The sequence below is a fragment of the Etheostoma cragini genome, chromosome 16, assembly GCF_013103735.1.
Source record: "Etheostoma cragini isolate CJK2018 chromosome 16, CSU_Ecrag_1.0, whole genome shotgun sequence".
Taxonomy (NCBI): Eukaryota; Metazoa; Chordata; class Actinopteri; order Perciformes; family Percidae; genus Etheostoma; species Etheostoma cragini.
The window spans coordinates 4,318,207-4,335,065 of record NC_048422.1 but is presented as its reverse complement, the minus strand read 5'-3'; the positions used below and the strand labels follow the sequence as shown (position 1 = coordinate 4,335,065).

Sequence of the window (16,859 nt, the reverse complement as noted above, 5' to 3'; positions counted from 1 at the left end):
AGTTCTGAAGGCAAAAGGGGGTCCAACCCGTTACTAGCATGGGGTACCTAATAAAGTGGCCGGTGAGTGTATGTTCTTGTTATTACTAGATGGTTCTTTTTATAACAACATACAACTTCTATCTTCTAGCTGGTTTAATCACAAAACCAACGTAACAAACTCTTCTTACTATAACAGGATCATTTCATCAGGGGAGCCGCCTTGATGAATGTTGTATTCTATTTTCTTAGCATTTGTTATTTATTGTGTCTCCTATTGTATCTGTTTCATTTCATTTTATTTTGTGTGCTTTTTACTGTAAAGTACTTTGGTAGGCCTCGGCCTTGGAAATGTGCTATATAAATAAATATGACATTGACCTTGACATTGACATTTGGTACCACAAATCCATTAAAAAATGCCTAATAATGGAATCATTGTCAAAGATTGTTTTTCCCATCAGTTAGTTGGACACAAAAACCTACGGTTAATAGAAATCAATATCAAGACTTTGTGCTTTTACCAGAATTATGTAAATATGTGGAAACAAATGGTGCTCTGAGCACCGTTTCACAAGGGCTTTAAGACATTTGACTTTGTGTTTGTGTCTACTCTCAGCGGAGATAAGTGCTGTGCTGAAGGTGGACAACAGGATAGTGGGGCGCACACACTGGAGACAACTGGGCAAAGAGGCCTGGGGCCAGAGCTTCAGCATTGAACTGGAACGGGTCAGTGGCTTTTACTTCAACAAGCAGCCAGAACTCCACTTACCTGTTTTAAGCATGACATTTAGCATTTAAACTAAAGGATGTTCAAAGTGTTGAACATCCCTATCTCCACTCACGTTTCTAATGACACTTTATGTACTGATATTGATATTATCACAGACAGAGGGTAATATCTTGTTGTCTGGTGAGAATTTAAGAATAAAAGATACATTTTATTGTCAATCTGGCAAAAATAAAAGCACTTTTAGTAGACAAAAATTGATGATGCACCTATTGCCCTACTATTGTCATTTACAGCGTTCTCGCTCAATGGTAGACCAATTTCAAAGATTTTATGCTTACCATACACTAGAAGACTATAAAAACACTAAAGGCTGATACCATCTCACATCTAAAGACATCCGTCTTACATCTAAAGTCAATCTCATCGTAGTGTCCATGATGTCATAATGTCACAGAGTTTTTAGTAACATACTATAAGATCTGGCAAAGACTGGGGATCTAGCAGGGTCACAATTTGCAAGATTTTGATATGTCAGAAACAAAGATTTTAAACTTAATATCAAACGAGGTTAAAAAAAATTTTTTAAGTCAAAACAGCCAAAAGGCTAACTTAACTTTGCTTGAGACAAGGGAAGCACACCCCAACTTTAGCAAGACTCTCATTCTGATATTGGAAATTTGTTTGCAACTGTCGAATCGCTTGACAATTCAATTTTTGGTTCAGCATTAGTCACTTAGACATTAATGCATGAGGAAATAGGATCCAGGTTGAAGAATACTGAAATTACTCTTTAAGATGTTTCATTTCTCTAAACTTGCTGTGCAGTCCCCACTTCAATTTATATTGTGCAACAAAGTGCTTTATTTTAGTTTCATTTCATGTTTATTTAATAGGGACATATACCACCACATATACAGTTGAACAACAAATCTCTAACGTACAGCATCACATCATGCATAGCTATTGCTAATTATTCATTTTGCTTGATCAATGCTAGTCTCGCATTGCCAAAAACAATAGGTGTATTATTCTTGCAACTCAAAAATTATTCAATCTAAATGTAATCATTATCTACATAATTTAACCATTAAATAACCAGTTGATTTTCCATATTTCAATGCGCTGATGTGGGAGGATATATAGTAATAGTTGCATTGACTTTCTTGTCATTTCATCATTGCCTGTATCACTTTACAAGTGTAGTTTGGTGTTACACTAACCAGTGTTTCTAATCCTCCTGGCTAAATAATTCATTGCAAATGGCATCTCAATCTATCCTAATGGTGAACATTTGTTAACAGCCCGAGAATAATGACACAGAGCCCTGACATCTTGTCCCTCAGTGAATCATAATGGCCAAGTATGTCTTTGGTACTCTGTCATCCTACGCCCTTGCAATAATCCTACTGCTTATCCTCTGACATTTTCTTTAATCTGGTTTGACCACTGCACGCCCAGCATTCCTGTTTAATACTTGTGTTTTAGTATTACATTGAACATCCTAGCTCTCATTCTCTTCAATTGACAGTGAGCTTTTACATTTTAAAGCAGTCAATAATTTCCCACATAAGGGTCAGTTTACTAGTCATTGGGAGTACTACACAGCCTGATTTAAAGATGAATTTTATTTACTCTCTACCCCTTAAAAAAAGGTTTCCAAAATAGTGGGAGCATCTCATTTTTGTGTCAATGAGTAGGTCTTACAACATGAATTAATGTTAATTAATTAAGAATTAGTGAGTTAAACGCCATCAACTCTCTGTTACCTTATTGTTGAATTCAAAAGTTAAGCTTATTCTGCTCCACCAAATGTAAAAATCCAATCTTTTGAAAAAACAATGAATTGATTAAATGAGATTATAAACGCCTATGACTATTTGTTGTGTTTGTGTGTTAATCCAGTCCAGGGAGCTGGAAATTGCTGTGTATTGGAGAGACTGGCGAGCGTTAAGTGGGGTGAAGTTCCTGCGCCTGGAGGATTTCTTGGATAACCACCGACATGGCATGTGCCTCCAGCTGGAGCCTCAGGGCATCCTCTTTATTGAGGTTTTAACTTTCATATCTTGCATGTAGACAGTTTATTTCCTCCTGTGACATTTGCTTGTTCTTATAACCAACTACACTTAAAGTCCTGGTAAAGCTGTATACAGTGAGGAAAATTATTTGAAGTTAAAAAGTATTTGAACACCTTGCTATTTTAGAAGTTTTCCCACTTAAAAATCATGGAGGGGTCTGAAATTGTCATTTTAGGTGCATGTCCACTGTGAGAGACATAATCTAATAAAAAGAAATCACAATGTATGATTTTTTAACTATTTATTTGTATGACATAGCTGCAAATAAGTATTTGAACACCTGTCCATCAGCTAAAATTTTGACCCTGAAAGACCTGTTAGTCTGCCTTTAAAATGTCCACCTCCACTCCCTTTATTATCCTAAATTAGATGTACCTGTTTGAGGTTAGCTGCATAAAAACACCTGTCCACCCCATACAATCAGTGAGAATCCAACTACTAACATGGCCAAGACCAAAGAGCTGTCCAAAGACACTAGAGAAAAAATTGTACAGCTCCAGAAGGCAGGAAAGGGCTACGGGGAAATTGCCAAACAGATTAGTGAAAAAAGGTCCACTGTTGGAACAATCATTCGAAAATGGAAGAAGCTAAACATGACTGTCAGTCTTCCTCGGACTGGGGCTCCATGCAAGATCTCACCTCGTGGGGTCTCAATGATGCCAAGAAAGGTGAGTAATCACCCCAGAACTACACAGGAGGAGCTGGTCAAGGACCTGAAAAGAGCTGGGACCACCGTTTCAAAGGTTACTGTTGGTAATACACTAAGACGTCATAGTTTGAAATCATGCATTGCACGGAAGGTTCCCCTGCTTAAACCAGCAAATGTCAAGGCCTGTCTTAAGTTTGCCAATGACCATTTGGATGATCCAGAGGAGTCATGGGAGAAAGTCATGTGGTCAGATGAGACCAAAATAGAACTTTTTGATCATAATTCCACTAACCGTGTTTGGAGGAAGAAGAATGATGAGTACCATCCCAAGAACACCATCCCCTACTGTGAAGCATGGGGGTGGTAGCATCACGCTTTGGGGGTGTTTTTTTGCTCATGGGACAGGACGACTGCACTGTATTAAGGAGAGGATGACCGTCGCCATGTTTTGCAACATTTTGGGGAACAACCTCCTTCCCTCAGTTAGAGCATTGAAGATGGGTCGAGGCTGGGTCTTCCAACATGACAATGAGCCTAATCACATAGCCAAGATAACCAAGGAGTGGCTCTGTAAGAAGCATGTCAAGATTCTAGCGTGGCCTAGCCAGTCTCCAGACCTAAACCCAATAGAGAATCTTTGGAGGAAGCTCAAACTCTGTTTCTCAGCGACAGCCCAGAAACCTGACTGATCTAGAGAAGATCTGTGTGGAGGAGTGGGCCAAAATCCCTTCTGCCGTGTGTGCAAACCTGGTGAAAAACTACAGGAAACGTTTGACTTTTGTAATTGCAAACAAAGGCTACGGTACAAAATATTAACATTGATTTTCTCAGGTGTTCAAATACTTTTTTGCAGCTGTATCATACAAATAAATAGTTAAAAAATCATACATTGTGATTTCTGGATTTCTTTTTTTAGATTATGTCTCTCACAGTGGACATGCACCAATGACACTCTATGTCTTCTACTCTTAATTATTTCTAAGTGGGAGAACTTGCAAAATAGCAGGGTGTTCAAATACTTATTTTCCTCAGTGTATATATATAAAATGTCTGAAAATAACTGAAAACATGTCTTATGTTCTACTTTCTTCAAAGTAGCCACCCTTTGCTTTTTTGATAGTGCTGCAAACCCTTGATGTTGTTGTTGTTGTTGTTGTTTCAATGAGCTTCATGAGAAGTGCTTTGCTGGTGACACTGTTAGGGACTTATTCCAAATTGAAGACATACTGAACTAGCATGGCTACCACAGGACTATGCAGTGGCATGTCATCCTTCGGTTTGCATGTAGTTGACCATCATTTATTTTTCACCAAAACAATGACCCTAAACACACCTCCAGGCTATGTAAGGGCTATTTGACCAAGAAGGAGAGTGATGGAGTGCTGCGCCTCCACAGTCACCAGACCTGAACAAGATGGGTTGGGGAGAGCTGGACTGCTTAGTGAAGTCCAAAGGGCCAACGAGTGCTCAGGCAAGGCAAGGCAGCTTTATTTGTATAGCACATTTTAGCAACAAGGCAATTCAAAGTGCTTTACACAAAATCAGTTAAAAAACAGATAAAACACAAGCATAAGCAATTTAAAAAATAAAAACAGATAAAACATAAAAATAAAAGTTACAGTGCAGTATGAGAAATTAAACGTTCGAGAAAGGCAACATCAAAAAGAAAGGTCTTCAGCCTTGATTTAAAAGAACTGAGAGTAGCAGCGAATCTGCAGTTTTCTTGGGGTTTGTTCCAGATATAAGGAGCTAGAAACTGAATGCTGTTTCCCCCTGTTTAGTTCTGACTCTGGGGATAGAAAGCAGACCCGTCCCAGATGACCTGAGAGGTCCGGGGGGTTCATAGTGTAGTAGAAGATCAGAAATGTATTTTTGCCCAACCATTGAGGGATTTCTAAACTAGCAAAAGTATGTTGAAATCAATTCTTTGAGGCACAGAAAGCCAGTGTAAATACTTCAGAACTGGAGTGATGTGGTCCACTTTCTTGGTCTTATTGAGGACCCAAGCAGCAAGGTTCTGAATCAGCTGCAGCTGTCTGTTTGTTTTTTTAGGGAGACCTGTATTGATACTGTTACAGTAGTCAAGTCTACTGAAGATGAAAGCATGGAAAAGTTTTCCCAAATCCTGTTGACACATAATACCTTTTAACCCTTGATATATTCTTAAGGTGTTAATAGGCTGACTTTGTAATTGTCTTAATGTGGTTGTTAAAATTCAGGTCAGAGTCTATGACTACACAAAGATTTCTGGCTTTGTCTGTTGATTTTAACATTGTTGTTTAAAGCTGAGTGCAGACTTTTAATCGTTCCCCTTTTGCTCCAAAACAACCACCTTAGTTTTTCCTTCACATACTTTCAGAAAGTTTTGGCACATCCAGCCGTTAATTTGTTCAATGCACTTAGTCAGTTTTTGTATTGGACTATAGTCCCCTGGCGATAAGGTTATGTAAATGTGTGGGTTGTCCGCTTAACTATGGTTATTTATTTTGTTGTTTTCCATAATCTGTGCCAGTGGAAGCATATAGATGTTAAACAGAAGAGGCCCCAGAATGTAGCCTTGGGGAACTCCGCACATCATATTTGTATGCTCAGATGTATAATTACCTATTGTCACAAAGTAATCCCTATTCTGTAAGTAGGATTCCAACCAGTTTAGTACTAAGCCAGAAAGGCCAACCCAGTTTTCCAATTGGTCTAGTAATATGTCATGGTCAACCATGTCAACTACAACACTGAGATCAAATAATACTAAGACTGAAATTTTGCCATTACCTGTGTTAAGGTGGATGTCAATAACGACTTTGACAAGAGCCGTCTCAGTGCTGTGGTGTTATCGGAAACCTGACTGAAAGGTATCAAAACTGTTGAGTTGTTGAAAAAGCACTTTTTCAATGATTTTACCTAAAAACGGAAGGTTTGATATTGGCCTATAGTTGCTCTTTAGTGATGTGTCTAGATTGTTCTTTTTCAAGAGTGGCTTGATTACTGCAGTTTTCAGGGCCTGTGGAAAGACAGCTTAAAGAAGAGACATGTTCACAATTTGTAGAAGATCTGAAGCCAAACAATTCGAAACATTTTTGAAAACACTAAGCATCTCTGGGAACTCCTTCAAGACTGTTAGGAAACCATTTCAGGTGACTACCTCTTGAATTTCATCAAAAAAATGCAAAGCAGTAATCAGAGCAAAGGGTGGCTACTTTGAAGAAACTAGAAAATAAGACATGTTTTCAGTTATTTCACACTTTTTTGTTAAGGACATAATTCCATATGTGTTCATTCATAGTTTTGATGCCTTCAGGAGTAGTCTAGTATTGAACCGCCAATCTCATAGTTGAGGGACGGACACTCTATCTCCGAGCTACAAGCCACCCCGTAAATTGTGTAGTACTGAATTGTGGAGGTAGACCAATAAACTGTTTTTCACAATGTTTGTGTCCAGGTTTCATGGTTCAATGACAGTCTTTTTTTTTTCATTTTGTTTATTTATTTATTGTTGTGGCATTTTAGGCCTTTATTTGATAGGAGAGCTTAGACCTAGAAAAAGAGGAATAAGAAATAAGGAAGCGAGAGAGGGAATGGCATAATCAAAGCCACACTGGCTGATACTGCTCACTGCTGTTGGTCTGTGCAGCCTTTTGCCATGGAGAGGTAATCTTCTGACGCTCAGGGTGCTTGCTGTCCAAATATAAATTGGGTGTGCTACTGGGTTAGCTACTAACATTGTTGATAGATAAAATCTTCTATTGCTTTTCATACATTTTTTTGTTTTATATTATTGACATAGCAGCAGGGGATCAATGACCAATGCTTGCATCAGTCCTACACATGAATAATAATTAGCTCCTCTGTTCATTTCTAGGTTACATTTATCAATCCAGTCATTGAGCGGCGTTCCAAACTCCAGAGGCAGAGGAGAATTTTTCCTAAAGAAAAAGGTAGTAACATTTATTTATAATGCATTGTATCAGTTATTTCTTCAGATGTTATTTATTTTTTGATTGACAATGAATCAAATTGGAAATTGAATCAATTTGGGAAATCAGTGGTGATACCCAGCCCTAATTACCAACCAATCAGTTTCATCATCAATAAAATGGCTCTAAGCCAGGGTTGGCCAAACATTTTTAATTGTGGGCGATAGACCAGAAGAAATAGAAATTGTACATGCATACTTTTCAACCAGTTGAAATTCTAGACTAGAAAACCCTTTTGCCATAGAAAATTAATTTTCGGTCAAAATAACACATACGAAATATGCAACACTACTAAACAGTTTAACGTTTACTAAACCATTATTAAACAATTTTTTAGAAATATGCTCTGGTTTATTTTTTTTGTGATTAACAATTTTTTATTTAATTTTTAAACAACATGCAAAACATACAATTTGCAACATGAAGATATACCACCCTTCCTCATCACCACCCATCCAAGCAAAAATTAGGAAAAGATAACAGTAATTAAAATATTTTAGTAATTGAGTATTCTACTGATTATTCTATTGATTAATCAAGTAATTGGATAAGAAATACTTTTGCATTATAGTAAACAGCAACAGTAAATATACAAAAGAGAGGTTTCCTTTAAATAAAAAGCAACATTTTTATTGCCTAAATTGCATACAATAACAGGGATAGCTGCTAATACTTTTAAGCACTGGCCGCATTGGCCATCAAGCCTATATTCCAGTCATTTTGTAAAAAAAGGTTGAATAAATTGCAACAGAAGCAAACTTAACTGATTTTGTATCCTCAAAATATCCTGAGTAAGGGAAAAAAAATCCCACAGAATCCCATAAGAAGAAAGATTCGACAAAAATATCCAAATATAGCCTTTTCATGTGCCTATTCATTCTTTTTCTCACATGAATAGGGTAAACATTTTAACATTTTAATATCACCATGAAAATTACTGAGCTAATTATTTACATCAAGTCAAACAAAAAATGTATTACAAGTTTTTGGAAATTGTTTGTTAACATGGGAAAACGGTGCATAATCTAATTACATACAGTATGTGCTAATTTGCATAAATACCACAACAGATCCAAACATTGGGTATAGCCAGGTAAAAATGTTTTGTTGAATCATGTTGACATCTTATAATAAAATACTTAATGTCAAAGTTGAGCCTGGAAGTAACAAATGTTTGGACTAGTTTTTCACCACCGTTTCAGACAGGACGTTCCTAATTTTGGCAATGTTTCAAAGTTGAAAAACAGCCGTTCTTGAGGTTTGTTATAAGTGGGCGTTAAAGGATATATCCTTATACAGGGTCTTGTTCAAGAGCACCTGGCAGTGCCCAAGAGGTGAAGTAGCATTTCTTCACCACCAACTCCGTACTTTGGTCCGTATGGGGACTTGAACTAGCGACCCTCCAGTTCCCAACCCAACTCCTCACGGACTGAGCTACTGCCACACCACATCCATATCTTTGGATAATGAGGTTCAGAAGTGTTTAGGGCCAAGGACAATAACTTTAGTTTTGTCTGAGTTTAACATCAGAAAATTGTAAATCATCCATGGTTTTTTTATCATTAATGTATGCTTGAAGTTGAGCTAACTGACTGGTTTTGTCTTGCTTGATTAATAGGCTGGGTGTCATCCACGTAACAATGAAAGTTAAATGAGTGTTTCCTAATAATATTGCCTAGAGGAAGCACATATAAGGTGAATAGAATTGGTCCAAGCACTAAGCCTTGTGGAACGCCATGGCTAGCTTTAGCGTACCTGGAGGATTTATTGTTAACATTAACAAATTGAGATCCACCAGATAAATAGGACTTAAATAATTAATATCTAGTAATGAAGTGTTAACCATGGGTTACACTTCTTTAAGTAGCCTCTTTGGGATGGGGTCTAAGAGACAGGTAGATGGCTTAGCTGAAGAGACTTTTAACATTAATTGTTGGGTCTATAGAGGTCTGTAGAGGTCTATAGGATAAAAGCAGTCTATGTCAGGTCTTGTTGTTCTTTTTAGTGGTCCTGCATTTAAAGGTGCACCAATAGATGTTGAGCGAAAAAGGTGATGAATTTTAGCTCTAATTGTTATAATTTTATCATTAAAGGAGCTCATAAATTCGTCACTATTCGGAGATATAGGAATCGATGGCTCAATACATTATATAGGTTATAACTTGGATAATCAATTTACACTTCCAAGTTTCCAAGAAGCATAATTTGACAATTTTTTGATTGTGGTGGTTGCCTATTTATTACAAAGATTACTTAAAAACATTTAATAATTGCAAGGCTTAGATTGTAATTAAAACAAAAAAGGTGAATCAGACACAGATGTTTTTCAAAAGTAGTTTTTCCTTTTCTCACTACTTGCATATTATAGTATTTCAGTACATAGCTTAGAGTTTGATCTCTTTCTCTTTTTTTGTCTCCATATCTCCTCACAGGGAAGGATTTTCTGCGTGCTGCCCAGATGAACATGAACTTTGCCACATGGGGCCGTTTGATGATGAGCATCCTGCCTCCCTGCAGCTCCATGGAGCCCATGAGCCCTCCATTAGCAGGCCCTAACACTGCCCCACCATCATCCATCACTTCTCCGGCACGGTACGGCTCTGTGGCTAAGCTTTTTCTGGTGACTTGAGGCTGTTTTTCCACCCGCTCATAATTTACAATATGAGAATACATTACAGATGCATCGTTGCATTTCAATTGTTTCATGCGGTAACTTAGCCTACTTTACTTTACTTACTTTTTAAGTGGGAAATATAACTTTAATAGATCATTTCTAATTCCTTATAAGTGCTACTTAGTGGCCATAGAGCCTTTTCTGATTGTTTCTAAAAAAATATATAATCTAATCATTGGCTATACCCAGCCCTATTTGTTCAATAAATATATGTGAGGCTGTAATGATGAGCATTATTGAAGGATCATCTTTGTTCTCTATGCCATAGAGCTCCAGTGTTGTCCAAAAACTATTAAACCCATCAATGAGCCAGACTGTTGCACTGGGTGACATGTTCCCTCATCATCATTAACATGTACACTATTTTATTTTGACTTAATCCCACACACGCACTGCTGCCCATAAATACTCATGCTAGAGCATCTGATTTGGATTAATTTGCCACCAAAAATGGTCTCCGAAAGAACATTCCTTGCTTTTTAGAAAATTTACAGTACATCTTTAATCCTATTTAAGGCTAGAGCATCATATGTTCTGTCAATTTCTATACAGAAATCATAAAAAACCTATTGCTGTAGAGAAATCATAAAAAAGTAATCTATGAAATAAGATAAAAAAAAGGACCTGATAAATGTAGACATAACATAAACTCGGTGTAACAAAAATTTGAAAGTGGATATCACTTTAATGTAATACAACAATGGTTCTCAGAGTGAAAACATATGAGAATAATTTAAAACCATGGTTTAGGAGGGGCATCTGCAGGAAATAAACTTAAAATGCAAAATCCCAGAAGGGTTTTTAGTGTGTTTTTATTTTGTTTCTATCAATACTTGTTTTGGGGATAGTTTATTCATAAAGAAATGAGAAAGCAGACCTGTATTTTATATTGTGCCCATGAGTAAGAGACAGTAACTTCAGTTTGAATGTATTTGGAGATACTGCTCAAAGAGATTTAAAAATCAACAATACACCAGCACAGCCACCAGATCGCAATAAAACACGAATAGTGGCAGTAAAATAGCTTTTCCTATTGTTTTTTCAGAGATCCTGCTGTTGTTGGTCTAACTTTTACTGAAGAACAACCCGGCAGAAATCCAGATTACACAAGAAAGAACACTAAAGACTCTCCTCAGGTAAGTAAGTCCGATGGCTTGTCTCAAATGTTTGAACAGAGAGAGCAGTTACACAAAAATAAATACTTGTACAAGCGGGTAATGGCAGACAATACTGACTTAGTGTAATATTAAAACGGAGGTCACAATCTAGAGCAGTGGGTTTTTTCCATTCATATGTTTCAGTTTGTCTTTTTTTACTTTTATGAAATTCCATTTTAATTTTCCCTTGTATGAGTAATTCAACTGATGTCTGTTTATCTCTATCATCTGAAAAATTAGTGTCCTGGTGAGAACAACAGTCCAAATCCCAAGCGACATCCCTCAATTTACTCCCCAGAGTAAGTAATAATTCAATTTATTTATAGTATCAATTCATAACAAGAGTTATCTCAAGACACTATACAGATAGACCACACTCCAGAATTTACAAGGACCCAACAGTTCCTAAGTAAGTAAGTAAGTAAGTAAGTAAGTAATACTAAGTAGGAATGTGGAAAAACTTTATTTTTTGTTTCTGACATACTTTTTAATGTTTAATATATTTTCTTTATAATAAGCTAAAACTTCACAATTCACATTAAGTTAACCAGGAGACACTGTCAACTTTTTCCATGCTGCATATATTAAATTGATACACTGTGAACTATCTCCACTATGCGGCCAAAAGGAAAGATTCTTCTCAGTAGCACATGTGAGTTACAACATGGGACTATCTATCTACAGATAGAAAGTAGCTAGTTAGCTTGTTAAATCTAGGACAAGCATATCCTCCACTTTTTTTTTTCAGATAATGTTTTTTTGTAAATTTTCTCTTGTGTTATGTTTATTATTTGATTTTTTTTTTTTTTTTTACACACCACAGCCAATTTTTATTTTTTGGTGATCAACATTTTTTTTTTACATTTAGAAGTGACAAACAATTACAAATAGTACACTGCGACTGGGAACGCATCCCAGGGTCAAAAACGTAGAGAGCATATACGGGAGGGAGGAAGACAAAACAACACATGCAGAAACAGACACATACACAAACAGACACAATACAAGGTACCAAACACCTGTGCAAGTTAGAGCAGGGGCTGTACAAGCACAAGGCCACAGAACATCAACAATTCAACAATGCCCAGCCATCTGTCCAGTCTTTCCTTGCGCACTATGAATTCAGGCTGCAGAGAGCTCCATATCCACCACATCCAAGAAGGAAAGGGGTCATGCCCGGAAACATAGGTCTTAAAGCGGTTTCCAACGGGGTTCAATCATTCTTTTCGCAGCTGTAAGTCCAGAAAATACAGCATGTCTTTGAGTTCCAGAGAGTCAAGAGGCTGACAGATCATTCATAATCAAAACATTGACAGTAACAGGCACAGTAACATTAAAAAGGCAAAAGATTTTGGATGCAATATTGTTGTGGCGGCTGTGGCTCAGTAATAGAGCGTTTGCCTGCCAATTGGAAGGTTGGTGGTTCAATCCCTGGCCCTGCAGTCCTATGTTGAAGTGTCCTTGGGCAAGACACTGAACCCTGAGTTGACCCTGATGCTGCGCCATTGGAGTTTAAATGTGTGTGAGTGTTTATCTGATGAGCAGTTGGCACCTTACACGGCAGCCTCGGCCACAGCGCATTGAGTAGTCGTTATGACTAGAAAAGCTATATATATAATACATTATATTCCAGAACTGACTAACGGGAGAGCACTCCCAGATGTGAAAATATGTGCCTTGTGCTTTTATCGGGCAGAGATTGTTAATCAGGCCTGGGCAATCACACACCCATATTCTCTCAACAGGAAGTGCAGAGTGGCCAGTTACCACTAAGAACTGATAAAGCCATACCACAGTTTTTAGGCTGCACGGTAAATAACTTCCGGATAGGATGGATGGGTAAAGGCCTCTGCCTCTTAATTGAAGGTAATAGAAAAAAGAGGAACATAATAGATTGAATGCGTTCTGTAAGTCAGAAAAAGCTAACAAGCCAACCTTGCTAAAAATGTATTTTAGACAATGAAGCCCCCTTTGTTCCCGTTGTGGGGCTGTTATCGGCCTTCCACCAATCAGGAGTGCTGTATTATTGAATTAAGAGGAAAAAGTGTGCCAGTTACAAGCTAAATGGCAGTATGTTTCAGCCAATCTCCAAGTTTTGATAAGATGTAAGATAATAGGGATACAGCGTAGCTGGCACTGTTTTTTACCATGCGTTCACACCTCGACCGACTTGAGCTTCTAAAGTTACTGGAAATCATTCATTGTCAAAAGAAGCTTCTCTCAGCTGCAAGGAGCGGCAAATCAGTTGGGGTCGCTTTTTGGGCGTTTTGAGCCTGTCAATCAGAAAGATGAAATTTTTCAACTTTATGGTATGAGCTATGACGCGGTTCAGCGGCAAGCAGCGTCTAACGCAAGCAACCAATCGGAATATAGACGTCCTTCGCGCTGGCTGATTCTGGAGAAACATACGATATAAACTTTCGTTCCTACCAAAACATTCATTCTGAGGACAAGCACATAATCGCCGTTGCTGGGTTACCTATCGTTTATGGTATAACGTTGTTTGTACATAAGGACCAGTTAGCTTTATCTGCCGGCCACATTGTCTCTAAATGGTCCGCTCACAGTGAATCCTGCACAGATTACTAGGTTAGTCTGGCAGCTACCCGCTCTGCCTGTACACCACTACGGCTCAGCGGCTAACAAATGAGCTAATAGAGACCACTGCTACCAATTAACAATACAAATTCTCTCATTATATATGTAAGTTATAAAAGGTTTCTAGTATCAGTGGATTGGCCGTGCAGTGGCTGCGTGTAGTGATGGCAGTCTGACACTGAAGCTTTGAAATGTGCTTCACACCATTAACTACATTTCAATTTGAACCACTGCTCCAAAGTCTGCTTCTCCAAAAACTGTTTTTGTGCACGCTGGCGTCATCCGTTCCCTATGAACAAATTTTCTCAAAGAAACGGGCTCAGTCCAAAAAGTGTGGAAAAAATAATGATCCTTAATAAAAATCTTTGAGTGTTTCCTGTCCCACATACCCCCTGGCCATAGTTACACAAGCACACTCAACACATATTTTCCCAGCACATCCTCTGTTTCCCAAAACACTTTTCCCCCAATACCCAAAAATACAATACACAAATTCATCAATCTTTGTTTTAAAAAGAATTATATCCCATTGTTAGTATACGTGTGTTTCACTAGTCTAAAAGCCTCCTGTCTGCTATCTAGTCTGGATAATTTAAATGCAGCCTTGGCACTTCACAAGGCAATGTCACTGTTACTGAAGTTCCTAGTATAATTAACCCATTTTCATAACAATTCCTCTAAGTGGTTCAGTGCTTCACCAAAGCTTCATTTGGCCATCACTAGCTGCGTGTGTTTCTCCCATGATCAAACATAGAACGCTTCCACGTCAGAGCGGCCAAGCATCAAAAAGCTTCCCTGTACTTTTTGATAAGCGTCCTTGGCGGGGCGGCCAGAGCATCTTCAGCTCATGTCGGCGGCGGTGTGTACGCACGGTTAGAAACATTGACAAAAAGAACGTCATCAAATGATCAAGGCTCTGTCATAGCACTTTCTCAGGTACGACAGCAAACCGACATATCAATCAATCAATCAATCAATGTTTATTTATATAGCACTTTACAGCACCAGCAAGTGTCCAAAGTGCTTTACATCATCAAGAAAACAAACACAACATTCACGTGAAAGAAAAACAAACAAACTGTGTATTTAAAGCCATTCTAAATAAATAAGTTTTAAGTTTTGATTTAAAATGAACAACATCCGTTATAGTGCGAATGTCTGGTGGGAGCTTGTTCCAGAGTTTCGAGCCCGCAACAGCGAACGCCCGATCGCCCCACTGCTTGTACCTCGACCTCGGGACTTCTAGAGTCCGTAGATCGGAAGACCGCAACAACCGATTTTGCCCACCCGATTTTGCCCACCCAGAGTTAAAAATATCTGGGCTAAACCAAGTGAGAAGGGGCCTCAACACGAAGGACCAAAAATTATGTTTGAAGTTGGGAACTGTGAGGTCACCATCCTCTTTCCTTCTCTGTTGAGTAGACATTTAAGTTGCGATCGTTTGCCTTTTCAGATAAATTAAGATATCGCTGACTGTTATTTACGCCAATAGCCAGCAGGAGAGGAGAGAGGTAGCATAGAGCTATATATTACCATCTGGAGATTTAATAGTGGGAATATCTGCAAAATAATCACTGGATCTTAACCTCTCAGCAAGAAGGGACTAGGTCTAGCACCCTGAAAGTAATAGCACTGCCTTGCTCTGTGAATTAGAAATTCAGACTTCAGTTTCAGAATGTTCTTTATTTATTTCTTGACTAATAATCAGTCTACAGCTACCCGGTCAGTAAAATTTAGTTTGTAACAGTCAGTCCAATCTGGTGAATTCAGCTTCAAGGTTTTGCAGTTTCAGTGATGCTTTGCACATATTAATGCAGAATAATATGCTAAGTTGCTCCTAATAACCCTTCAATCTTATCCCATAATATCCTGGGATCCTCTACAGACCCAAAATTAATGTCAGCAAATATCTGGAATGCTGCTATAAACTGAGTGATGTAGGATTCAATTTTTAGTAAAGAAGTATTTAAACGTCATATAGTACCACGTTGAGACAGATGGTCTAGGGTGGGGTTGAATTCACCACCCTAGACTGTTTAATGTTGAAGTTAGAAAAGTTTCTTTCTTCTTCACTAAGCTTTTAAAGAATGGACTTGTGAGTAGTACTCATTGATTCATGTTTTGAGTGCAGAAGACAACACAAAAACAATTAGAAAATGATGATGGGTAAGGAATTGTTCAATTGCAAAATAGTTGTGCACTTTTGTACTCATGCTGCAGAAACGCAGGGCTTCAGATGGAAGACTTCAACTGCATTTCAGTTCTGGGAAGAGGTCACTTTGGTAAGGTATGGATATACTCTGACTTGTTCTACCTGTAAAAATGCAATAGTATCATTTTGACCAGATAATTTACCCAAGTACTCAGTTAGTGAAAAATTAAGGTTAAAACTGTGTCCTACTGACTTGGAGGTTGATAATGCAGTCACATCTTCCCCAGACCAAGGTTCTCTAGGAACCTTTGTTGCATGTTATTACCCAATCTCTTTCTTGCCTCATTTCCTGTACCATCTGTCTTAACGCTTTATTTAAGGCAGATGTTTTTAGATATGAATATTAATATGCATGAAATGTATCTCCTGTACCAAAGGTGCTGCTAGCAGAGTATAAGAAGTCAGGCAAAATGTATGCCATCAAAGCCCTGAAGAAAGGGGACATTGTGACACGCAATGAAGTTGACAGGTAAGCAATCCTACAACTTCTTCACTTGATACATATTTAGGACACGGGTTAGGGTTAAGGCAAGGCAAGGCAGCTTTATTTGTACAGCACATTTCAGCAACAGGGCAATTCAAATTGCTTTACACAAAATCAGTTGAAAAAAATAAAAACTGTTAAAAAATAAAAACAGATAAAACACGTGAATTAAAAATATAAACATTAAGACACATAAAACACAAGAATGAAAGTTACAGTGCAGCGTAAGAAATTAAACATTAAAAGTACATCATTTAAAGAAAGGCAACATCAAAAAGAAAGGTCTTCAGCCTTGATTTAAAAGAACTGAGAGTAGCAGCGGCTC

The 16,859-nt window shown here is 37.9% G+C and overlaps 1 protein-coding gene across 3 annotated transcripts in view; it reads left to right on the top strand.

Moving 5' to 3' along the window:
- Positions 1 to 16,859, top strand: part of pkn3 (protein kinase N3) — a 56,057-nt gene that overhangs the window by 28,370 nt on the left and 10,828 nt on the right. For 2 of the 3 annotated variants that reach the window (XM_034895512.1, XM_034895509.1), the window contains 8 exons: positions 598 to 707; positions 2,614 to 2,757; positions 7,295 to 7,370; positions 9,842 to 10,001; positions 11,129 to 11,219; positions 11,481 to 11,539; positions 16,056 to 16,125; positions 16,428 to 16,519. In XM_034895512.1, coding sequence (XP_034751403.1) covers positions 598 to 707; positions 2,614 to 2,757; positions 7,295 to 7,370; positions 9,842 to 10,001; positions 11,129 to 11,219; positions 11,481 to 11,539; positions 16,056 to 16,125; positions 16,428 to 16,519 — 802 coding nt within the window. The remainder of the gene's footprint in view (positions 1 to 597; positions 708 to 2,613; positions 2,758 to 7,294; positions 7,371 to 9,841; positions 10,002 to 11,128; positions 11,220 to 11,480; positions 11,540 to 16,055; positions 16,126 to 16,427; positions 16,520 to 16,859) is intronic. The other variant, XM_034895511.1, reaches the window with a different exon arrangement.